At 41.4% G+C, this 25483-nt stretch overlaps 1 protein-coding gene across 10 annotated transcripts in view; it reads left to right on the forward strand.

Annotated features, from left to right (window-relative positions):
- Nucleotides 1-25483, forward strand: part of ZNF385D (zinc finger protein 385D) — a 560232-nt gene that overhangs the window by 234235 nt on the left and 300514 nt on the right. For all 10 annotated transcript variants that reach the window (XM_081164656.1, XM_081164666.1, XM_081164665.1 and 7 more), the window contains one exon: nt 9618-9896. In XM_081164656.1, coding sequence (XP_081020782.1) covers nt 9618-9896 — 279 coding nt within the window. The remainder of the gene's footprint in view (nt 1-9617; nt 9897-25483) is intronic.

The following is a 25483-nucleotide window of genomic DNA, read 5'->3' on the forward strand; positions in this document are numbered from 1 at the left end:
ATTCCATTTGCGGATATAGCCAAAGCAGCAGCATACAGGTGAACTTTTACAGCACAGTCCTTTGCATGTCTACCAAGAAGTAAGTCCCACTCAAAGTAGGTGGCTGTTAGTGACTTAATGGAAGTAGGAAGTTAGCACTGCTCATCTGCATCCATATCTGCTATGTGTATGTAAGCTTGATCTCTCTCTTGGTTTGGAACATATATGTTTAAAGCAGTCAGCAGATGGCTATTCAATGTGTTTCAGTTTTGTACAATATGTTAACAATATCAGGGAAAATATAAGCACTTGACTTAAGATTTTCCTCAATTTTTATGGATAAAAAGATTGAAAGTTTAAATTGCAACCCAGGCACTTTTTCCTCCAAGGAAAAAATGCACACCATTGCAGAAAAAAATTGAAATCTTTAAATGGCCATAAGGTGTCTTTAGGAAAGGGTCGCTGCACGTGAGAGCTTGCAACCATAGAAATGTCAGAGAGATGCTGAGGCAGCAGGAGAATGGCTGTGTAAAATGTTTAGGTCAGTGAGGAACGATAAGCATAGTGATCAATAATCAAGTGATTTGTGAAAAGCTGTTGATGACAGTGGATTTAGCCTGGTACCAAAAGGGTACTATATAGGGAAGCCATTTTGGGGAAATATGTATGACATACACCAAAGGGTACAATCCTTAGCTTTGTTTCGCATAATGTTCATAACATTCTATTAGGTCCCCCCCTCCATGTAGGTGAATTCTATTGCAGAAAAAATCAAGCCCAGAAGAGACTGCAGTCCTATTTATACTTATCTGTACCACTTCTGAATAGACGTGTATAGGATTGCACTCTAAGAACTTTGTGGCACCTTGGAGGCTAACAAATTCACTTTTGCTTAAGCCTTCATGTGGCTGAACTCTGATTTAAGGTACCAGGCTTAAAGAGTCAAGCAAATTATGGAGTTAGGACCTAGTAACCCTAGTAACTTCAGCGATAATCCTCGGGAACCCTGACCCAGTTGAGATTTTTATAGTTTGGCTTAGTGACTGAAGTATGCACAAGTCTTTTTACTTATGTATTAAGCCTCTAGCTGCTTCCATTGTGTGAGCCACAAGACGACTAGGAAGCCTCTAATTAAGTATAATTTCTTGTTTTTTGCCAAACCTGTATTATTGGGTGTAATGAATAAATAAATGCTTACCAGCTTCAGAACCAGCCAGCATATTAAACAATAGTTTAGGGTTACCAGACATCCCCGTTTCCCGGGGACAGCCCTTGGATTTGCGAACAAGTCCCTGGACAAATTCCATCCCCGGAATGTCCCCAGATTTCATCTAAGAAATGCAGCAGCGGCAGTCTTAGCAGCTTGGAGCAGTAGGCTCTGGCTGGCTTCAGAAGCTGCTCAGAAGTCCCCATATGATGGTGGCGCAGGGGCTCAAAGATGCAGCTTCCGGGCTGCCTCCACCTTCCCAGACCTCAGCAACTAAGCTGTGAAGGGAGGCTTCATGCTGCCTATCAGAGCAGCCTCCCAACTCCTACTTGCATGCAAGCAGGAGTGGGGCGGGGATCTCTCAGCTATGAAAGGAGGCCTCACGCTGCCTATCAGAGCTTGCGTGCAAGCAGGAGGGGGCAGGGATCTCTCAGTTAGGCAACGGGAAGCCTCCCTTCCCAGCTGAGAGATCCCTGCCCCCTCCTGCTTGCACGCAAGTAGGAATGGGATTGGGGCTGCTCCAGTGGGAAGGGAGGCATTGCGCTACCTGAGCCTCGCCACCGCCACTGCTCTTGGCCCTCCTTCTCTGCCTTCCTTGCCCAACCCACCACGCATCGCTTCTCCACCACCACCACTGAAGAACCAACAACTCAGGGGCTGCCCAGGCTCATGGAGATAGGAGATAGATTCCTTGGAGGAAGGGGAAACATGGCGGTTGAGGTCAAGGCGGCGGTGGCCCCTCTGCCCTGCCATCGCTGCAGCACCAACGTCCTGAATGTGTAGTATTTATTTGTTTGTTTGTTTGTTTGTTTAAAGTGTCCCCGGATTCATTGAAGAAAATCTGGTAACCGTACAATAGTTTGCAGTTGGTTTCAGATCTTGACTTGTTCCAAAGCTGATAGCCCTATTTTACTAGCGAATGTGAAATGTGAAACTATGGTTAAATAGAGGCACCCTGCTTCAACTGCACTCTGCAGCAAAGGGAGGTTCATAAAGGGCAGGGTGGCGACATGGCTGAGATAACGATCATTTGAATGTGTCCGTCCATTGCCGAGGGCTCGCTGAGCCAGCTCTCACAGCCGCATGACTCTCGTCTGCAGTTCAGTCTTTAATAGGATATTTGCTTGGAGGGCAGTATTTCAGCTCACAGAAATCTTCACAAAGGACTTTTAGCAAGTTTATCTGTGTCTTATTCTCAATTGGCTTGGATAATGAAGTTTAATTCAATCAAACCTCAGGAGAAGTTTCTGAATTCTCTCATGCACGATGCAAGTATTTGCTTTTCCACAGAGTCTGAGGTTAGTGAGGCATATTGGAAGAGTTTACTGACTGTGCTTAGATGAGCCACAGGGCCTTGGAAGGAGTTTGCACACTCAGCAGGGCTAGCATTAGCACTCCACAGAGCCTAAGCAAGAGGGTAAAGCTTCATTACAACAGTAGCTTCAAGGCTTTTGTTCCAGTTACCTTCAACATTTTCCAGTGGGAGGAGAGAAGCAAGTCTACATTTGATGTTTTCAGAACAGTACAGAAGAGCATTGTTTCTCCTGCTTCTGTTTCTAGGAGCATGAAAAGAAAATGATCCCCCTACTTGCTTTTTCTCTTAAAATCATTTTTGAGGTACTGATGTCCATTAGAAAGAATGTAAGAACTTCACTTGAAAACCTCACAAGGGGGGGAATGGACACCAGGGGAAGGGGTTCCCAGCATAGCCAAAATGGAATGTTACACTTTACGGAAGAGTAAACCATACTAAAGTACTCTTTTTGGCGCCTGGTAAAAACATTCTAGTTTAGACACACTTACCCAAATGCTTAGAAAGTTGAGGTAATTTTAATCAATTTCAGTATTTTAACTTTTAAACATACAAAAGTTAAAATTTAAAACAAAGTATGGATGGGGCCCTTCTTCCGATGGAAGCCTAGTTATGATCCAAGCCCATGGGCAGAATTCAGTTAATGAGCTCCATCAGCAGAAGCCCAAAGCACAAAGAAATCTGCTTGAGTAATGGGGCTTCCCCCACATCCGCTGTGCCTTCTGAAATTGGCTTGTTGGGGTTTGAGGAAATCCCCAGAACTGTGAGTGCACAGGGAAGAAGGAGGATTGGTCCATCTGGTGAACTGAAATGCTTGCACAGATGGAACGTTCATAAATAGTGCAATGTTCAGTTCCACCCAAAGTCTGTAAAGCAATCTTCTTTGTAGTTATTTCTATTCAACAAGTACTACTTTATAGTTTCAGCTGAACCCCTTGGGTCCTTTTAAGGTAGTGAATTTATAGTGCAATCCTGTGCATGTCTACTCTGAATTAAGTCCCATTGTTTTTAATAAGGCTTATTCCCAGGTAAGTGCATAGGAGCCTTAATATTCTAAAATAATATAGCACAGACAACTTTACATTTTCTCTTCATACTGAGACAAACTCCAGTTGTTCTCATTAGGATCCTGAGGCTAAGGGAAATAAGATGGTCACTTGCACAGATATAGGTGTTGCAGAAATTATAGTAACTGCAGCATAACTTCTTAGAATTTGAATGGTGATGCTTATAAATCTGCTTATAAGCCCCTGAAAGTGCTCTGTTTCTTTTACAAAGGATTATGAAACAGATATGTATTGCTAATTAAATAACATATGTGATAGATTAGTGCTCATCTCTTTTTATAGAACTTAATTAAATAAATGAGTGCAGCATATTTTAACACAATTAGGCTTCCGTTAAGGTGCTTTCCAGCATAAATAAATTGCTGAAACATAGATTAAACTTGTTGGATTTAGCTATAGGTTGGGAATGCCTGCTGATTGCAGAGATGCAGCATAGAATTTGCTCCAAGTTCGAAAGCCCACCCTGGACAATTTTAATGATCTGCCACAAGGCACCGAAGACAAAATACTTTCTTTTTGTTACGCGTAGCTGTAGGCATTGTACCAGTCATAGCACAGAGATTGTTTATTTATTGAACAGATCTGAAAGAAAAAGCAAATTGAAATTATTTTGCCAATAGATTTTTCCCTGAAGAGTTACCTTTGTTTTCCATGTTTTAATGTATGTAAAAAAAAAAAAAAAATCTTAAAAAAAAATGATCACTTATCCTCTGGTGCTAATACCGAAGTGAGGAAAAGTGTTGGAGACTGCAGAGTCATCAACTTTAGGGCTCTAAGCCTGCTGCTAGAGACCAAGGGACTACTGAGCCTGACTGAAGGTAGGAGCCCACAGAACAACCTTCCAAAACACCTAGGTCTCTGGAGCCAGAGCCAGGATCTTCATGGTTGTCTTCCCTTCAGCCCAACAAACAAAATATCTCTCACAGTCCTCTAAAGGTCCAGTAGCACAGGGAGCATGTACAGCAGGAGGTCATGAAACATAGCAGTAACTGTCTGCAGGCCAGAGGTTCTATACAAAGGGACAGCACCTGGGAGAGGAAGTCTGGTGGCAGAAACTTAAATGGAATGAGGCCTTGTACACATTCCTATTTGCTCTGAATCCACTGTGTTCCCACCACTGATTAGGGAAGTGGCAGACAACACAACATTTATCACAGTCCATACCTATCCTGTATCTATTTTCTCATTTATTTTTTTTAAAATAATACATTTTGATGCATTCCCCCCCCCCGCCCCACCTCCAACCAGCTTCAATCTGAATTGCGTGGAAAATAATTACAGTGGAACCTTGGGTTATGTACCGTCCTCCTTACGAATGCTTCGGGTAATGAGCTCCGCAAACCCAGAAGTAGATGCTCCTGGTTGTGAACTTTGCCCCGGGATGCAAGCAGAAGTCATGTACCGGCAGCAGCAGGAGGCCCCATTAGCGAAAGCACGCCTCATGTTAAGAATAGTTTCGGGTTAAGAACGGACTTCCGCAACAAATTAAGTTCATAACCGGAAGTACCACTATACCTAGTTGTTTTTTAAGCAAGGTAATGTGTACACAGCCTTGGTTTGCTTTTAACTTTGGCTAGAACAAGTTGCTCACTTGGAGCTCTCCGTGGTGCTTAAACTCCTGACCTGCCACCTTTGCCCCACAGGCTCTTTCACCAGACCAGTGGAGGAACATTCATTTATTAATATTACAATAACTTCTGAAAAAAACTTGCTATTCTGTTATGTCCATTGATTTCCAACACTCCCCCTCCCTCCGGATCTGTTCTGTCTTGACACAGGGGAATATAACAGATTTCTTTTCCCCAGTATGGGTATTAAGAAAACGAAGCTTTACCCATATGTCCATGCCAATTGTCACCTGAATATTTTTTGCACATCCTAATGTTGTTAAAGGAATCCATACAGGGGCTGTGAATTCAATAGTTACTCTACCATCCACTTCATCCATTCTTCTACCTCACTACTCCACCAAACTCTCTGCTTATCCCCTTATCCCATAAAGCTTTTTCCCCCTTTTGTTTTTACTGATCCCTGAACCTTTAACAGTCAAAATCTGGACCTGCAGTTGCATACATTTACATGAATTTTCACAAATGAGCAGCGCAAACAATCAGTATGAATAGACTCAAATGTTGCTGGTAAAATGTGAATTCATGTCAAGAATTTGTATATTATCTGATCAATATGCAGTTTTCAGGTGGAAACTCTGTATTTTGGCAGAACTATGTACAAGATGTTAATGCTGCCTATTTGTGTACATTCTCCACTCCTTCATGTGAATGCACAGTCATCAGTATTTATGCACATTTTCTATTTGGCTCATGTTAACCACAAAATGTACATAATTTATCCTGTATATTAGGTTTTAAAATGACTCAAAAGATTAGAAAATATTTGTGCAGTTGTATAGAAAAACATAGTTATTATCCTTTATATATATATACAAAGTATTTGTAATTTTAAATTCATACTGCTCTCTAGTGGGCAATGTTTTCAATGCAGAAGATGCATGGATGTTGAAAAACAGAAACAGGCATGCTGATGTTATTTCATTATTTGCATTTAAGATTTATGCTTGTCCTCCTCCTAATAGTATTTTTGTAAGTCTTAGGGCCCCATCTGAACTATACATCTGAAGCACTATGGTACTACTTTGAACAGTCTTGGTTTCCCCCAAATAATTTTGGGAACTGTAGTTTGTTAAGGATTCTGATAGTTATTAAAGGTAAAGGGACCCCTGACCATTAGGTCCAGTCGTGGCCGACTCTGGGGTTGTGGCGCTCATCTCGCTTTATTGGCCAAGGGAGCCAGCTTCTGGGTCATGTGGCCAGCATGACTAAGCCGCTTCTGGCGAACCAGAGCAGCGCACGGAAACGCCGTTTACCTTCCCGCCGGAGCAGTACCTATTTATCTACTTGCACTTTGATGTGCTTTCAAACTGCTGGGTTGGCAGGAGCAGGGACCAAACAACGGGAGCTCACCCCATCACAGGGATTTGAACCACCGACCTTCAGATCGGCAAGTCCTAGGCTCTGTGGTTTAACCCACAGTGCCTATTCCCGTCTCAGAGCTATAGTTCTCAGAGTTTGTTCACAGTCGATACCTATTCCTGGGAAACTCTAGTGCAGATGTGGCTTAACCTTTTAATAAATAAATAAATAAATATTCTTTTGACAGACGATAGCTCTTTTGTTCCTTCTTCCAGAGATAGTAGATATAGAATCCTTGCTGCCTTCCTCAGGGAATATTTGCTCTTTCAGCACTAGCTTAATCAGGAAAAAAACACTCTGAGAAGTTCTTTATATACTTTCATTCCTTTTGGATTTTTATCCAGGCATTCTCGACTTTCTGATCTCTACCTACCTCATAGTTTCTAAACTGTCAGTTTTAGATTATAAACTCCTTGTGATCAGGAACTTTGTAAATTGATCATAGAACTCCAGATGGGAACATGCACACTGGCATGTTATAAATAATAATAACAAATAATTTTGCATTCTGCTCTTAATTTAACTTTTTAATAATTTTTACAGCCACCTTTTATAGTAATATAGAGGCATAGAAAATTACCTTATAGTGAGTCAGGCCATTGGTCTATCTAGTTCAGTATTGTCTACACCAGGGGTTGTCAACCTGGTCCCTGCTGCCCACTAGTGGGCGTTTCAGGATTCTAGGTGGGCAGTAGGGGGTTCTATGGCACAAGCTGAATCCTCCTTCCATTGAGCGCTGCTGGGTGGTAAGGAAATTTTACCATCAAGAAAGTTGCATTAGTGGGTGGTAGGTATAAAAAGGTTGACTACCCCTGGTCTACACTGACTGGAAGCAGCTCTCCAGGATTTCAGATAGGAGCTTTCCCCAAGCCACTCTATAGATGCTGGGTACTGAAATAGGGACACAAAGCGTACAACTAAGTTATAGCATTTTCCCCATTTTGCAGATGGAAAGAGATATGTTTTTCTGACATCATCTAAAAAATTCATGACTGATCTCAGAAATACAACAGGATCCTGTTATGTTGAATCAGTAAAATCCATTGAATTCAGTGGGACTTACTTCTTGGTAAATGTGCATATCAAGGCAAATCTAGTACTATAAATACTAACAACTGGAGAAACACTGGCCTGTGAGTGCTCTAGTTGGAGAATAGCCTCTACCAAAGGCGTGATGGATTTGAAGAAGCACGAACTCAGGACGAAAGGCAGAAACAAGCTAAGAGGAAGGCACGTTTTGCAAATCCTCACCATGATCAACCCCCACCCAGAAACCTATGTCCCCACTGTGGATCTAGAATTGGCTTCCACAGTCACTTACAGACACACTGTTAAGACTTTATTGATGAAAGACAATCTTACTTGGCTGTGAGTGATTGACAAAGAAGGAAGTAGAAGCATAAGTTTGCAGTTAAAGAGCTTTAGAATATCTGGTTTAAGGGGTAGACCATTTTATTACTTAACATTTTGCTTTTAGCTGGCCTATGATCTCTGTTCACCAAAATATCTGAAATCCTGGACACTAATGATACATGTTTTCATAAACACAACTATAATTTGTGTTTTTTACCAGTTATGGTAAGTTGGCTGACTAAATTTTGGTGTCCTTCATAAGTTTTGTCTGAAGTAAATGCCTCTTGTATGTTTAAGCAATGACTCAGAAAAAGCTCTGTCATATTTGTCTTTTCCAGTGTTTATTTCCTTTTCCTTTCCCACAAGGAAGCACATCAAAAATGGTGTTTGAAAATTCTATCTGTTTCAGTAATTCTCGGTATTAACACAAGCTCCATCTGTCCTTCTCACAGTGTTTTATGTGTCCGAAAAGGGATAATAGCTCCATTTTACACAGTATGTAACTCTGGTTACACTGATGTGAAATATTGTAACTTGTCCAAATTGTACAGCAATTTTCCAGCAGCGCTGCAGCTGGAGTCTATCTTTCTTGGCTGCAACTTAACTTACCAGTTACTAAACTCTAACACTTTCATTTCTTGGGCCTTTATCCTGAAAATGTGCACAAATCACATTGTCTTCAGTATCGCAGCACACACCTATGCTTTCAGGAGTCTGGCCTTATTTCATAAAGAACTGCTAATTATTACTAGGATTAGTACATTTTAAATTTCCCTATTGGATTCCAAGCCTTTAAGATGCAATCACTTAATATTTTGAAGCATTTCCCTGCAGCTAATGAGATTTATGATTACCGAATGACAGCGCTGGGGAAAAACTCCAAATATCACAAGATCTACTGTGTTAGAATTGTAAAGTTTAGTGTACTACTGTGTGAAGTGTTTAAAATGCCATCCATTCTGTGCTATGCACATGTAAAGAGGAGGTTTGGGAGCCTTAAAAATATATTAGATTTCTTGAATAAAGCAGAGTCTTGGGCTGCAATCCTTAAACCTGAAGTAAGTCCCATTGAACTTGGTGGTGCTTACTTCTGAGCAGACATGTTTAGGATCACACTGTGAGTAGTTCAAATAAGTAATTAATTAGACTATCTTCAAATGTGAGATTAATAACCGTCAATGTCTGTAATTTTTGAATTCATTATTAGAAATCAGATTTCTCAATTTGTGATTTGGATGAAGACCTTTAAGCTGCTCCACATAGTGTTTTTTTCTGTTACAGCTGTGGTTGAGTCTTTCCATACACTAGAATTAGTGGGAGTAAAAGAAATGACTGTGTCTTTTCAAACTACAAGCAATGGATTCAGTTTTTAATGATCTTCTATTTTAAATAAACTCACTGTAAATAGTATACTAAGCCATCAAGGGAAAATGGAAGCAGTCAAAAATATGATTCCCCCCAGTTCTGAAATTGTGTCTTTATATGTGTGGAAGGGACTTCACTGATTGGCCCCCCTATGGCCTGTTGAGTTTTCTGACATTAGGGCCAGGGAGCCACACTAACCAGCCAACCAGGCATTGCTGATACCACGTGAGAAACACAGCCTTGCTCCATTGACACTAAGTGCAGACCACCAAATTTCCACAGGACGAAAGTGCTAGATGTGCGGTATGCACATCACTCATAGTTTTCTCTTTTGTTTATCTTAGAAACTATGAAGAAACCCTGGAGTCCTAATCCATCTCAAGACAATGTACCGTATACTGCAAATTTCACATGTTTTCATGAAAGAGAAGGTGAGGCAGACCTGACACCTGATGACAGTGAGGAAAAGAAAGAAAGAGAGAAGAAACACAGCAGTTTTACTTTGTGCAATGTGTGCAACATTCAGCTGAACTCTGCTGCTCAGGCACAGATCCACTACAATGGGAAATCACATCAGAAAAGATTAAAGCAGCTCAGCAACGGGAATCCAAAAACTGATAATGGTAAGTTATTTGCTATATTCTGTCTTGTCTATGAGATTCACGTGTGAAAGTGCATCAGGTATGCTTTTGAAGTGGTGCTTGAGTCCTTGAAGTGGGCAGTGGGTGGTTCCACTTTTAAGTATGGCTAAACCATTTTTGATGTCTTGCATAATTTAGAAGAGGTAAAGGTCCAGTCACGAATGACTCTGGGGTTGCTGCGCTCATCTCGCATGTGGCCAGCATGACTAAGCTGCTTCTGGCGAACCAGAGCAGTGCACGGAAATGCCGTTTACCTTCCGCTGGAGCGGTATCTATTTATCTACTTGCACTTTGACGTGCTTTCGAACTGCTAGGTGGGCAGGAGCAGGGACTGAGCAACTGAAGCTCACCCCATCGCTGGGATTCGAACCGCTGACCTTCTGATCGGCAAGACCACAGAGCCACCCACGTCCCTACAATTTAGAAGAGTAGTGTAAAGTAAAATATTAGATTTTAAACATTTCAGAAATATTAACATTTGGATTTAAGAGTAGAAGCTATGGTTCAATTTATTATTAAATATTTATTAGTGTGGCTTTGATGACATATCTGCTATGCCTGATCTGTAAGCTATGAGCTTGTTCGAATAATATTTGGCAACCATTATTGAAGCTTGTGAAATCTACAGGCCGGACTACTACAGTGCTTTCTCTGTGGAACTTTCCTTGAAGAGTGTCATAAAGCATCAGTTAGTGTAAAATGCTGCAGTTTGTGTTTGGTGGCATATGTATTTCATAAACTTCCTTCCCTGACAAAATGTGCGAAGGGTAAAGGTACGTGAAAGTGTTTGCAAAAGATTGTGTTCTGTTATCAAGGCAACACCTCACTGATTGCAATTGAGTCACACATATTTAGTTGCTGCTGGACATGGATAGGGACACATTCACATACAGATTTTAATACAATACAATAATGCAATAAATAGGATGTGCATTCAGGTGTACATTCTGCAGCAATTAGCCCTGTATCGTAAGTCACTGTTGGTGGATATAGACTAAATTCTGTTCATGGAAATTGACAGTCAATTAAATTATCTCAGGAAGGGTTGCTCTGGTGAGTGAGATAATGCACAGATGGTAAGAGATTTGTTTGTCCTCAGGGAAGTTGTCAGATAGCCAGACTGATTGGCTATGTGCAGAGTGAAGTCATAACCACATGGCCCATGGTAACATGTGTCGAAGAAGCTCTTCCAAGTTAAAAAGTGGTTCTGAAGCAGCAGAACTAATAGCAGAAGAGTGGGTGAAAGCTGGCATGGAAAATAAATTAAAAAATAAGTAGTAGGTTTTCATATGGGTGAACCCCTTTCCCCCTACCTAGATCATTAACCTTGGTACTGAAAATAAACCATTGTGAATATTCAGCCTACTACTGAAATATTCAAAATACTTCAAAATATCTTGTGAAGGGCTGTTGTGAATATCTTTAATATCTTGTGAATGGATTTGGCAAGTCTTCATCCATTCAGCAGTCCATAATCATGGGCTTGAAATCCTGACATGGGTTGTTTACTTTTTTGCTACCCACAGAATCAATGTTTGAGGCCCTTTGCAAGTAGTACTCTTCTTGTGTTATGCCTTATCCTGACAGAACTGATCTTTCATTGCATAATTTTGAAACAACTGATGCTTAATCACTATCCACCTTTGTAGTACTAATCTGAAGATGTTTGTAAATTAGATAATTGCATTTTAAAAATCTGTAAACGATGTGATTATTCATTGTCTTACCATTTTTGAATAGCCACGATTTAGCTGTTTTATGAAGGAGCAACTGTAAAATATTAGTTTTGTGGGCATTTTCCTAAGCCGCACACCAGCAGCCACAGGGGAAAATGTCAGGTCTTCTTGGAGCAGTGAAGTGTAGCCACCATCTGTTCTAGAACACATTTGCTTCTATCTAAGTGCCCAAGCTTCTCTGTTGTCTTTTCAGATGTTTACTTATGTGCTCTTGAAACTAATGCTCTATGGCAGCTTTGTTGATGCGATTGTTCCTTTTTCTGTTTCTGATGTGAATTATTTCCACACAACGTGGAAAGCTCGGGTGGGGTTTGTAACATGGGATAGTAAAAACTGAGAAATGATTAATGGGAATCAGCAGTCTTTGTCAAAGTTGCAACGGACTACAATGTCTGTCCTTCTCGTTAGGTGAATATTTGTTAGTCTACTTGCTAGGTGCCTGTTTGAGAAAAAGTCTCAGCCAAATTACTCTCTAGGTATTAGAGAGCTCATTGCAGCACAATGAGACAAAAAGTATCATTTGTTATATTGGATCATGCTAGAACTTATCTAGCTCCCAGTTTACTGCTTTAAAAAATATTTGGGGGCATAATTCCTATTGGAATTATGGGGTGAATGGCAGCCACCCATTTCCTCCCCCACTCCCCCCCCCATTTTGTTGCCTGTGAGTGGGGCAGCAAAATAGAATGAGTAGTTTTCAGGTCAGCCTTGGAAAAGACTCAATAAGTTTTTGGAATGTTTTCTGCAGTGTCAAAAACTATCCTCTTCTGATTTTGTAGCAACGTCTGCAGAAACGTTTGTCCCGTCGTTTACGCTGATTTCTGGCTTTGTTTATCCTCACTGACATCATCATGTCCCAGTTATAATTCTTAGGTGGTGATCTTTGCTAAATGATCCCTTCTTAGCTCAGGTCACATACTGTACTTTACTTGACTATTGCAAGAAGAAGTCAGCAACAAGAAAAAAGAGCTGTTGAAGCAGAAGCAGTTAGCAAAAACAATGGCAGTGGATGGGATTGAGGGGCGAAATCGAACATGTTCAAAACTAATGAGTTCTTTATCCATAATTGAATATTCTAAAATTTGCAGGAGATACTTTTTACTCATTTTCAGGTCAATAATTGAAATGGGTAAAATATTTGCTCTAACCCTAGCTCGGACATAAAGGGTCATATTTGACTATTAGACCTAAGAGTCTATGGACCCATTCATTTCAATGGGTCTATTCTGCACATTACTAGCATTGGATACAACCCCACAACATTTTATTAGAGCAGCTTGGATGATACAAAATCTCACAGTGGCAGGTGTGCATTGTTTTGGAGGCAAATGGGCATCTGCACCTGAGAGTGAAAAATATCCCGCCCTTAGCATAAACCACATCTTAGCAAATGGGGGACTGCTAAGGCAAGAACAAAATTGTTTTTCTGCCAATGATATAAATTAGTTAGTAGAAAATATTGATATAGGGAGGATCAGGCAAAGGTACTGCGTGTTTACCATGGCTTTTCAAAGTCTATTGGCTATAGCTTTGTTTCTGTGAATTCTCAGTATCACAGATGTTTAGCTTTCCTTTCTCTTCCATGTGCACTAAACTCCTCCACTTTCTCATAGGGAGGAAAAGAATACAAGTGTCATGGGCATGAGGTTGTATATTTGGGTCTGCAGAAGGAACCAAGCATCTTGCCCAGGGAGTATCCTAAGCATGCTAAGCTTGCTGCTCCTTTCCTGTATAGCAGGGATGGGGTACTTCTGGCCCTCCAGAGGTTGTTGGATTACAACTCCCATCTTCCCTAACCACTGGATTTGTTGGCTAATCCTGCTGGGAGTTTAAGTCTGGAGGGCCACATGTTACCCATCCCTACTCTATGGTCCAGTAGTGACCCACTAGGTAGTATGGATAAGACCCCGTTGCTTTGCAACACAGTGGGTCACTGGCACTTATTGAGAGTGGGTGGGTGAGCCAAAGAGAGCTTGGTCCGATACAGTGCATGGTGGAAGGAGCATCAGATGGGCTTCACTGGCATGTGTTCCATTGGGCCAGTCTTCCTGTATCTCACCCTTGCCCATTTCCCTCTTGGTAAAGTCCTGCCAACCTAGCAGTTTGAAAGCACGTCAAAGTGCAAGTAGATAAATAGGTACTGCTCTGTCAGGAAGGTAAACGGCGTTTCCATGCACTGCTCTGGTTCGCCAGAAGTGGCTTAGTCATGCTGGCCACATGACCCGGAAGCTGTATGCCGGCTCCCTCGGCCAATAAAGCGAGATGAGCGCCACAGCCCCAGAGTCGGCCACAACTGGACCTAATGGTCAGGGGTCCCTTTACCTTTACCTTTACCTTTAAGCACCAACATAACCTGCTGTGTTGGGAAGCTGGGGAAACAATGGTGCCCCACCCATGCTGCCCCACCAGCCAGTGTTACTACGGTCTGTAGAACTGTGGCAATTATATTCTCTTCTATTTATGCCTTTCAAAATATAATTGCTATGTGCTGGCACACCTCTGGGTACAGCAGACATCAACGTTGTGTAAGTGGTGCACATAAGCTTTGTAGCTTTATTGTTTGCTGCCCTGCCTCTCTTCTCTGGTCCACTCCTTGGGCATATAAGAAAGCTGTGCTCAGTTTCTGCTCTCAGTCGGAGCTCGGTCCTCTTGCTTATCCTAAATGTGCCACCTTCATTGTTCTCTTCCTATTTTTCCGACTTCAGATATTTGTGCTGACAGCTCTGCACTGAACAGTCTCTTCTAATTTTATCTGCCACAGTGTTGTACTTCAGTTTCTCCTTTTTTAAATACACTTGTTCTGCAAATGCTCAGAAACTCCCTCCACATGCCAAAACTGTTTTAGAAATCTAAGAACTTCTGCTGCAGTGGGACGGAACTGAATTGTCTGTGAAACTTAAGATGAACAACTTGTGACTTGCCAAGCATAGAGATGTCTATCAAAAACCCAATAACTCAGTTTTATAGATCTCACCCGTGGCCAAAGGAAAGGTTGCATTCCAACTTCATGTGCCACATGAAGGTTAAAGAAGGTCTAGTATGCTTCATTTTGCCCTAAGTGTAGCACCAGGAGTGTTTCTGAGTGGGTGCTGGGGGTGACAGCTGCACTCACTGCTTTAACTCTTTAAATTATTCTAGTATGGCTGGCATGACATCTGCTCTAATTCTACTTGTCTCATTGGCTTCATAATATATGTCATGATTATGGTTTCCCTACAGTTTCTGAAGGTAGCCTGTCTGCCTGCCTTTTAATAATGACATATTTTTCTGCCTTGACATTTTGTGTGTAATAGATTGGATGAAAACAATTACCAACTTTGTTCCTTTATCACTTGAACAAACATTGCCCTTTTTAATTCCAGTTAAGTAACATTTTAGGGGAGTTAGTAGTGTATCATTTGGACAGTGGAGTAACGTGGGGAGGGCCCACAGGGGCAGTTGCCTGGGGTGCAAAATGGTTAGGGGTGGAAGATTTCAACACCCAGTGCTGCCTCAATACAGCTATGCACTTCTGTCGCTGGGCTCCATTGAAAATGGTTTCTCCATGTGAACCAGGAAGTTACCTCTCCAGACAATGGAACAACTCTTCTTTTCTTATCTCTGTGGCTGCCATCTCCTGGGTGACATGGACTCCATTAAGCAGTTGAATGTGCATGCGTACTCTGTTCGTTTCTCTCCCTCCCACCCAACCCTCTATGTGGCCCTGGGTGCTGACAACCCATTCTACGGCACTATGTTTGGATGCATATATCAATCACACATGATGATCAGAACTCTTTTGCACAGCCCATTCTTCTTTCAGTCAACCTTCAACTCTGGCCCATGCATGGGGCAGAGCTGCAGATCCACCCTCCTGATACTGCCGTCATTGCTGCTTACCTGGAAGGGGCTGGGCTGGGCCAGCAGTGACTTTGGGGTTGTTCTGGTACACCACCTGGAGTGCTTAGTTGGCTCTTCTGGTGTATCCATGCAGTCCCAAGCTCACTGTTGCTCCACCATGCCCCAATCACAGTTCAGGTTATCGGCAGTGACATTATTGTCTGGAGAATGGTTCCATCTTATCCTCCGTACCAGTACTGCTCTCAGTTTTTGACCAGTAATAACTGGGTAGAATTTTGAGACAGGCTTCTAGTTCCTAGACTTTCCAGTGTAGCAGCCAAAGCATCTTCAAGGTGCAGCATTGTTGAAAGTTGGTGCTGACAAAGCTTTATTAACTTGCTATTTGGTGAGTTGTAAAACTCATGAAATTAAAGATTTAAAACATTCTTAAAGAGTCCCAAAGAGACTGCCTGCTCTCCTGTTAAAATACTAAAAAATAAGGCTGTAGATTTGCCGAAGTAAAAATTGAGCACAGTAATGAACTATTTTATTTAATTAGCCTGCTGCGGGTGATGATTATGTAGCATGGGAATTTCCTGACTGATTTTTCTGTCTCCTCCATGGTTTAACAATTGGTGCAGTTCCCAATCCTGGGCTCTGTTTTGTAACTTAAAAGAAAGCACCAGATCAAATTCAGTGGTGACAATAAGCACATGGCCTTCAATCTGTTGGGCATGGCTGTGGGATACATGCAGTTCTATATTGGTCCTAATCAACAAACCAGAGCAGAAGAGATCATCTCTTCCCTGGTGCCCCATTGCAGTCTCTGGTGGCCGATTAGCAGTTCAGTTTTATCACACCTGAGTGCAAAATGTTCTCTCATTCCAAATACAAAAAACGTTTGTGTTGCTTAACTGGGGAGGGTGCTTGTATATTACATCCCAAGTAACCAGTTACAACTTCAGCAGTGGCTGACTGATCCTTTCTCAGAAACCTCTCTTGTGTTTTTAAACAAAGATAGGCTGCCTAATTTCACACAGGTGTGCCATTCTCATTTGATAGAGTATTTCTTTAGGTCAGGGGTTGCAAATCTCTTTTTTTGGGCCTGTGGGCACATTTGCATAGTGGAGAACCTACAGTGCACACACTGCAACTATGCACACCACAATTTTGCACATGCACACTCATTCCCTTTCCTTGAAGATAAGGGTGTAGTTGGAGATACCTCTCCCCATCTTCAGTCTCCCAGTGATAGGATAACATCCTCCACAACACGTGAGGCAGCAGGCTAGAACAGGTGGCCCAGGAGAGGCCATGTGGCAGCAGGGGGAAAGTCTGAGGCCTCAGGAGCAAAGGCCCAGGGGCTGCTGCTGCTGAACCCAGAACATTTGCCAACTGAGGCAGTTGCCTCACTTTGATGGTAGGACTGCCCTAAGCCCTACAGATCTTGTAGAACTTCAGTGCCCATTCGTCCCAGCTGGCACAGCCAAAGATCAGGGCTGCTGGGAGTTTGTCACTCGTTGTGTATTAATCTTTCCCTCCCTTTCCTAGGTTGTTCAGGGTGGCAAGCATTGTTCTCCATCTCTCCCCCAAGCTACAAAGGTGACTTCCTGGCAAAGGCTTACCTGGACAAGGCTGGGGCAGGGGAGATGGCGGTAGCCTGTAGCAACACTGGTGTGGGGAGGCAGCCCTGTACTGCCACATTGGCTGCTACTTGATTAGACTGAGAGGTCACGATCAGCCCAAGCTTACCTGGTGATGTTCATAGCTGAAAGGATGATTAGCACCTTAAACTCCTTGCTCCTAGCCTGATGCTCTAAACACTGTGTTAAAGGAAAGCATTTAAAACAACTATACAGATAAAAGAGCTCTGCTGCAATCCTATGTCCCTTTACCTGGGAGTAAGAAACCTATTTCTGAGTAGATTGCAATGTTATATAGCTATGTATTGTATTGGTCCCGTGACAAAATCTCAAACAAATCACAGAAATGTTTGACTCTGTTTACCTGACAGTGTGTGTCTAGTTGAAATTTCATGGTTTGCATATAAATGATATGTCTTAGATCTTGGCAGGCATACTGGTTTTTAGTGTTCCCCTGTAGAACTGGCAACATTTGCACATGTGTGGTGTCTGCATAAATATGCTTAAATATTCAATTTTCTGTAGCCGGCTATGAGAAAGCCTTACACTTGTGTTTCATGGAACGCTAGCCATTAACAATGCTTTCCAAAGCCCCACGATAATGCTTTGAAATATTACATGTGAACAGAGAGTTTTAAAAATAGGTGCCATAGTATTTCATTATGTTTTATTTGATTTTTATCTCCTACTCTTTTGATGTCAGTGACCCTTGATGCACACAGATGGCTGGGCTGTAGCTGGGAAAGCCAAAGAAAAGATATTTGAAGTGCCTGATGTGTTATATGATATATAATACTGACACAGAGAGATGGCATTTAAAGATGTATTACTCATAAATATACTGTCTGGAGAACAGTTTTAAGCTTGTAAAGTTTTATGGACATCGCATATTAAGTTTGCATAACTTTAAAAAAGCCTCAGAGCAGTATTGCTGCAGCACTAAGGACCTGTTAAATGGGTTGGAGTGCTCCAATGCAAATTACTCAAGAACTGAGAGCTCTGAAAGAATCTTACTGTGTATTAGCATCAGTCTGATATCAGAATAAAGTCACTGTTACTTTTGTACAGTCTCTCTCTCTCTTTTTTTTTTTGCAACCGTTTATGTAGTTGTTGGGTTTTCATTCATTTGTCTGTTTTGCTGACTTCACTCAATATGTTTCTCACGGATTGGAATGAAATACAAATACTGGAAGAAGTAGAAAGAGAGAGTGACCGTATGTAATTATGGAGGGAGCATTTCTAAACTCTCCTGAAATGGCTTAGCGAAGCTGGCATAGAGAGCCAACTGTGATGTGTCCCTGGCATAGTTCATCTCAATCTTGAGCTGCTCCTGACAAACCATAGTCGGTTTCCACATCTGCAGGAGAGGCAGATGTGCAGGAGGCTCCCAAAGGAGTCTTGCTGAATGCAGGTCTAAGGAGGAAGGGGTGGTGGAAATGGGACTGTGCTGGCACTCCCTATCCTAAGCACATACACAGATAATTCATTTTGAATAAATGAGCAGAGAGATTATATGTACAAACACAGGACTCTCTCCATCTGATAGGCAAACCGGGTGGTGGTGCTGTTGGAGTTGAAAATAGAGCTTTCAGTCATCCCAGGAAAGCCCTGACTATGTGCATTTGTATTCTTTGGGTTTCGATTCATACATTTAAAATGAACCCGTGAAGGTTTGGAGCGGGAACTGCTGTTGCCGTTCTACCTCCCTCCCACCTCGTCTCGTGCATTCACTGAATGTGTGATAAGAGCATTGACGTTGTCTTTCTGGTGGCCTGGAGGGGGTCTCCCGGCAGGCACTGAATGTTTGAATCAAGGCTCTGTTTTGAATGGAAATGTTCACCTTCTGCACTCTCTTAAGAGTAGAATAAATTCCTTTTAATTGTGTAACTAGCAATTGGTGCCAGAGCATCAATTATCTTTCTGTCAGTTTTCCTAATTGGCTACTGCTACACATACTCATGACCGTATTGTAAAACTGAATGCTGGCATGTTGGCAGCCTGAGAATGTGAAAGCCTTGTTAGTTTCGTTGCTACACAGGATGAAGAGGAAAGAAAGAGCCCTGACAACTGAGTTCCTTCTATAAATAACCGAAATCTGGCTGTATGGATGAGTGGTGAAGGGCATTTCAAGGACTTTTACATTCTGCCCATATCCAGTGTGTTAGGAGTATCATTACTCTATGGAAGGAAGTGGAGAGGGAGGGAAACATCTTGCATATATATTTTCTGAACATGCATGTCCTATAGCTTTAAATTGAAGTAACTGGGCCCCTCCTGCTATTTCACTATATCATTTTACTCCCAGTGGCTGGCAGCAATTGAATAGTGTTCTGTATAAAACTGAAGGCATTGTTGCCACCATTCCAAATTCAAGTAAATCTGATGATATTTTGCATGTGGATTTTAATGCCTGGTTGTGTTTTAAGGTCTCTTCCAAAATACTTTTGAAACGGCAAATATTTCTATTTATATCTTGAAAGGAAGATGTGATCTCACTGGGATTTGAACCCTGGTTCCAAAGAGTCTAGGAATTTCAAACCTGAGTATTAAGCAATTGCTCTGAAATGAACTTGAGAAATAACTTTACCGAAACATTTCTGGTTTTAGTTAATCTGGGCATTACATGTACAAGTAGATAAGCTCTCCCAGTTCTACTGAGGGTGCTTCCTCCCAGTAGTTTTGTTGACAACTTTAGCACAGTCCATAATAAACTGTTGAGGATATATTTATAGATAATGGATTTATGCAGAGCAGCAAACACCTCTTGCTATTCACTTCCTTTTCACTGAATAAAGCCAGTTTTTGTCTGTGGATACATTCTTTCTAACAAAGTGAGCTTAGATAAAAATAAACCCCATAGAATCCCTGCCTGCTTTGCTTACAAAGTCCTACATTAATGCTGAACAACTTAGCAGAAAACATTTCCTGTGTTACTTAAAGTACGGTATATATTAAAGCTTATTAATTCTTTTTCCTGTACTTTGAGATGTTCTGCCTTTCCTGAAGTTAAAGACCAGCCATATTTCTATTAACAGTAAAATCCTGTTGCTGTTTCTTTCATTTAAATGGTATATTGTTCTGTTGTAAGTTGTTCCTCACCATGGCAATGTGTGAGCAATTGTCTGAGAAGATTGGGTTATAAATAATTTACACAAATAGATATGTTTTTGTAGGTGATGGGCACAGCTTTGAGGGTGGACGCTTCTGGGTGCAACGAGCAGCTGTTTTGCAAATGTCCTTTCAAGTGGAATAGATACCTCAGCCATGTAAATGTAAATTTGGGCACTTGGCTGGATAACTTCTTCTTCATGCCTCCTTTCGAAAGTCAATAGAGTCCTTGACCCGGTTCATGTGTAACATTAAACCATAATTAAAATTAACTATGGTAAGGCAAATGAGCATCAAACTGTTTGTTTGTTTCCTTCAGACAAACCAGAAGCAGTAAGTTAAGACCAAGTCTTGGCTCCAGCTTGCGATTTGGTGCCTCTACTGCTTCCTGTGAGGGGAGTGAGATTGTCCCACCCCACCAGGAAAGAAGACCGCTCATGGGGCTGCCCCTGGATGGGAGGAGAATTAGGCTGCTCATCATGCCACCTTAAGCCAATGAGAGGTGGGCAAGTGTGTTGCATAAATGGAACTCTTCCCTTCTGCTGCTTGTCACTTAGCAACCCACCCACCCTTTGGACAGTGCAGGATTAACCAGTTGCCATTAGGCACTGGCTGGGAACGCTGTAGCCGCTTGAGGTGCATTTCGCCTCTTACTATGTACAGTGGTACCTCGGGTTACATACGCTTCAGGTTACATGTGCTTCAGGTTACAGACTCTGCTAACCCAGAAATAGTGCTTCAGGTTAAGAACTTTGCTTCAGGATGAGAACAGAAATAGTGCTTTGGCGGCGTGGCTGCAGCAGGAGGCCCCATAGGTTAAAGTGGTTCTTCAGGTTAAGAACAGTTTCAGGTTAAGAAGGGACCTCTGGAATGAATTAAGTACTTAACCCGAGGTACCACTGTACGGTTCTGATCTGGGATGTGTGGCTAATTTGGCTTAAATGGCTGCTGCTTTGTCACAACGTAGCATTTTGTGTGGGCTGGGGAGGAATTTGGCTTTAAGCTAAGCATCCTGATTCACATTTTGGGAAGGCTCTCTGTCTACCCACCTTGCATTGCCAGCCAGCTTGAGAGGGAAACAGGCTCCCCCCTCACCTCACCTTGGCAGCTAGCAGTGAAAAAAAGCCTCTCTCTGTTCAAAATATGTGGTCTGGATTTGAGCCAGGGTGGTGTTGCCCAAACACTGAGAGCAAGGCATTCCCATTCTCTCTACTGAAATTCATCCCACATATGTTTAGTCCCATGACGCAGATCCTTTTGGTCTGTTAAGAAAGTTGTGACGGTGTATTCCAACTTTATTGTGTGTGAGTCTTAATCCTGGGTTGTGAGGGCAAGCGTGGAAAGAAACAAACCCACATAATGTTAAGTCAGTCTGTGGCTTGTTTTCTCCCAGTGCAGCAAAGGCAGAACTGAAGTGGGATTTGATGAGCAGTGTGCACCAGCATACCACTCACTCCCATTAAACCAGTGATGGGGAACCTGTGATCTTCAAAATATTGTTGGACTACAAGCACTGACCATTGAATATGTTGGCTGGGGCTGGTGGGAGTTGAAGTCCCACAACATAGGGAGGGCCACAGATTCCCCATCAATGCAAGGAACCATAGTTTTTCACATTACATTTGAACTAGGTCTATGTGAAGATGATTTCATCTTTGCCTATTTTTAGAAACAGGAGTGGGGATGAGAGAGGGATAATTTAACTGGTCTGTAGAACTTTCCTTTAGACAGAGGAAGACTTGGCATTTTAGAATTCTGACTCATGTGTTTCCCACTTAGGATCTGATTCATTATGGGGAAATTGTGGAAAGGGGTTCCAATGTAAAGTATCATATTTTTATTTTATTTTATTTACTTATTTATTTACTTGATTTATATACCACCCTTTATCATAAGATCACAGTGCAGTTCATAGAGTAAAATACAGGATAAAAACATGAAAATAAGTAAAACAAAAGAGCAAAACAATACCCCCCCTTCCCATAGGCACATTTAAAAAGCTGTAGAATATTAATCAGCCAAAGGCCATGTTGAAAAGGAATGTTTTTTCCTGGTGCCTGAAAATATATAATCTGAGCGCCAGACAAACCTGCCTGGAGAGAGCATTCCACAAATGGGGAGCTACTACAGAGAAGGCCTGTTCTCGTGTTGCCACCCTCCAGACCTCACGTTGAGGAGGGACACAAATAATTTTTTAGACTGCTCTACTCCCCCAAACATGCCCAATGTGCAATTTCTGTAAAACACTTGTGTACTTTTATAAAATCTGATAGAAAGCCACATTTTAAATGAAGAGTATCTGCTATCAGACCAGCTCTATTGTCAGGTAGAGTGAGGCAGCTCAGCTGCTTCAGGTAGCAGCTGCTGGGGACTGGGCAGCAGTGATGAGTTGTTGAAGAATAGAGGTGTCTGTGGCACACAGCCTGACATGCACCCCTTAAACAAGCTTGCTGACATCAGGTGAAGTAGAGGATACAATTGAAAGTATTATAGCATTGTAGAAAAGCAAAATAAAAACATATAGCTTCTTACTTACTCCCTTCTGAACAATAAATTAACCAACGAAGCAGTCTAACAGAGGAGCTACGCATTATGCAAGCAGTACTTGAGACAGATATAAGAGAGACATAGATACTTGTGGTTATTCTTTGTGTTGAAGACAGATAAGGATGTATTATTAATAATCCATTTCATAATGCACATGGTAGTACTTACACTTAAGAGGTTTCCGTAACCCCCTGAATAACATGTAAATATCCACTCTTAAATTTTAGTAATAGGAAAAAGAGGATTTATGTCCTGTTAATATATAGCTTTCAGAGGGGTTACTTTAAATCTTATAATCTACTCAGCATTTAAGATTAAAGAAATTTATCTACACAGTTTTCCTGTCCTATCGGTACTGAAATCCAGAAATGGAATATCAAAGTTTCAAAGTATCTGTTTTCATGAGCTCCTGCTGGGATCCAAAAATACAGAATTTGTAAGGGGTTTGGAGAGGAATCAGAATTATTCTATATTTGGCTTCTACTTTAGAATACAGTAAACATTTACATGCAATTGCACTGATTTTCTCTTTTTATGAAATCTTTCTCCGTCTCTCCCTCTTGTATTTTCTTCCTTCAGATGTAAAGGAAATCTGAAGTCCTTAAGAGTTTCAGTTTTATTTGGAGGAGACATAACTCAGAACTTATATAAAAAGATAAATAAGCAGAGACATTATATGTCGGAAGCTGTCTAGAGTGGCTTGGGACAACCCAGTCAGATGGATGGGGTACAAATAATAATAATAATTTGGGCCCTTTTTATTATAATTGAATTTGCCTCTACACTACACTGATCTCCTGCAAGACCCCTCCTTACAAACAGTAACATTTTGCCCCTGAGAAGGGAGGTGGGGACAACCAAATGGTGTTCCTGAACATACTCAGCAGCATCATTTCCAGTTAAGGAAAAGTTGCCAAGATCATTCTTGTATTTATTCTGCTTCCTCATTCTGCTTATTCTCTGGTCCTTCTCAACAGTTGAGTTCCTTGCTTGGGAAAGTACTAGGGAAACTGGGGTGGAAGAGTCAGGGGTGGCCCATCCTGCTTTGCCTTCCCTCCGCTGAAGCCTCACTTACCAGGGTCTCATGGCTGTGGTGTTGCAGATACTAATAATGCACAGTTTGTTTGTTGTTTTTTTAAAATAATATTTATTAAAAGTTTAAGAATTACAGAAAGAAGTAAAAAAGAAAGAGAAAAAGTAAACAATACAAATCAATACATTGCAGTACATATGAAGAGAAACAAAAGACACAATACATCAAAACAAAAACAGAAGCAAAAACAATTAAAACACATCCAATATTTCCATATCTTTATCTTTCATTAACTTGTTTCATTGACCTCCTCACACCTCCCTTTTTTGTGTTCTAGTTATTAATTATTTCAGCAAATCCTTTCCATCTTTCACTGTTTTCTGTCATTTAATTGTCTTAATTTATTTTAACCTTATCTTACCATTAAAACCCTAAAACTTATTTATACTTAACTCCTCATAACATTTCTACTAAAGCCGTATAATTTCATTCCAACATTTTTCTAACACTCATTAATTTTACAATATTTCTCTAAATAAATTTTTAAACTTTTTTCCAATCTTCTTCCACCGTCTCTTCTCCCTGGTCTCGGATTCTGTCAGTCCTTTCTATCAATTCCATATGGTCCATCAACCTGGTGATCTTCTGTCCGAGGCTCTTAACTCTTTTCCATGTCCCTTCTGCAAATCTTCTTCATATTTATACATGCACTTTACTTTATCTTCTGCTGATCTTGTTCTTAATTTCCTTCCTTTGGCGCTGAGGAGTAGATCTCAGGAAAACTCCAGCCTAACAATGTCTTTATTCCTTCTCGACAGGTCAGCCCATTCTCCATAGTCAGAACTAAAGTCCAAAAGATATTTCAGAGCGTGTTTCAAAATCCCTCCAAAGCTAAAGGCCCCCACAACTCCAATCTCCCCCTGACCCAAATCTAAATCCCAAGAGCCAGAACATCCCTGCATAAGGGGATCTAACCAACTTTCCTTCTCCAAACCAAGCGGGATTCCATCCCTCCAAATCTGACACTTCTGTTCCTTCCACAGTCAAATCTACCCTTTACATGCAATGTGTGGGACAGCCTCCCCAGGCACCCATCCTAACTTTCTCCCTTTGTTACTTTAACAACTTTCCTTTCAAAGGCTATGGTTTTTTTTGGGGGGGGGTTGTTTTTTTAAAGAAAGTTCTGATTTTTAAGAGAAAAATATCTCAATAAGTGTTTTAGATTTCTGCACCATTTTAACAAAACTTTACCAGTCACATGGAAAACAGGCAAGAAGAGGATAGCAGCTATTTGTTTTTGTTTACTTATAAACAAATTGCATTTCCACTCATAGTGTTCCCAGAGTGGTGACCCAAACAGCTGATCTTTTGAAGGTTCTGTTCCATGCATTCTTCTGGGGCTAAATGAAAGAAGAGATGGAAAAGGATCACTTCCATCCAGATACCATACTACATCCTGGCATGCGAGGGAGGTTGGTGGAGGGGATTAGTGCTTGGCCTGTCCCCAGACTTTTGTCCTGGTTAATGATGGTGGGTGACATGTTCCTGAATTCATCCAAGCAAGCGATTTAGCTGACAAGCTTTGGGCCACTATGTGCCTTCTGTTAGTGGAAGTCTGCAAATTTTTGTAGAGAAATGTGAATCATGCCTGCAATCAGTAGAAAACAAGGGTGGCATAATGAG

Source organism: Podarcis bocagei, assembly GCF_964188305.1.
Source record: "Podarcis bocagei genome assembly, chromosome: 12".
Classification (NCBI taxonomy): domain Eukaryota; kingdom Metazoa; phylum Chordata; class Lepidosauria; order Squamata; family Lacertidae; genus Podarcis; species Podarcis bocagei.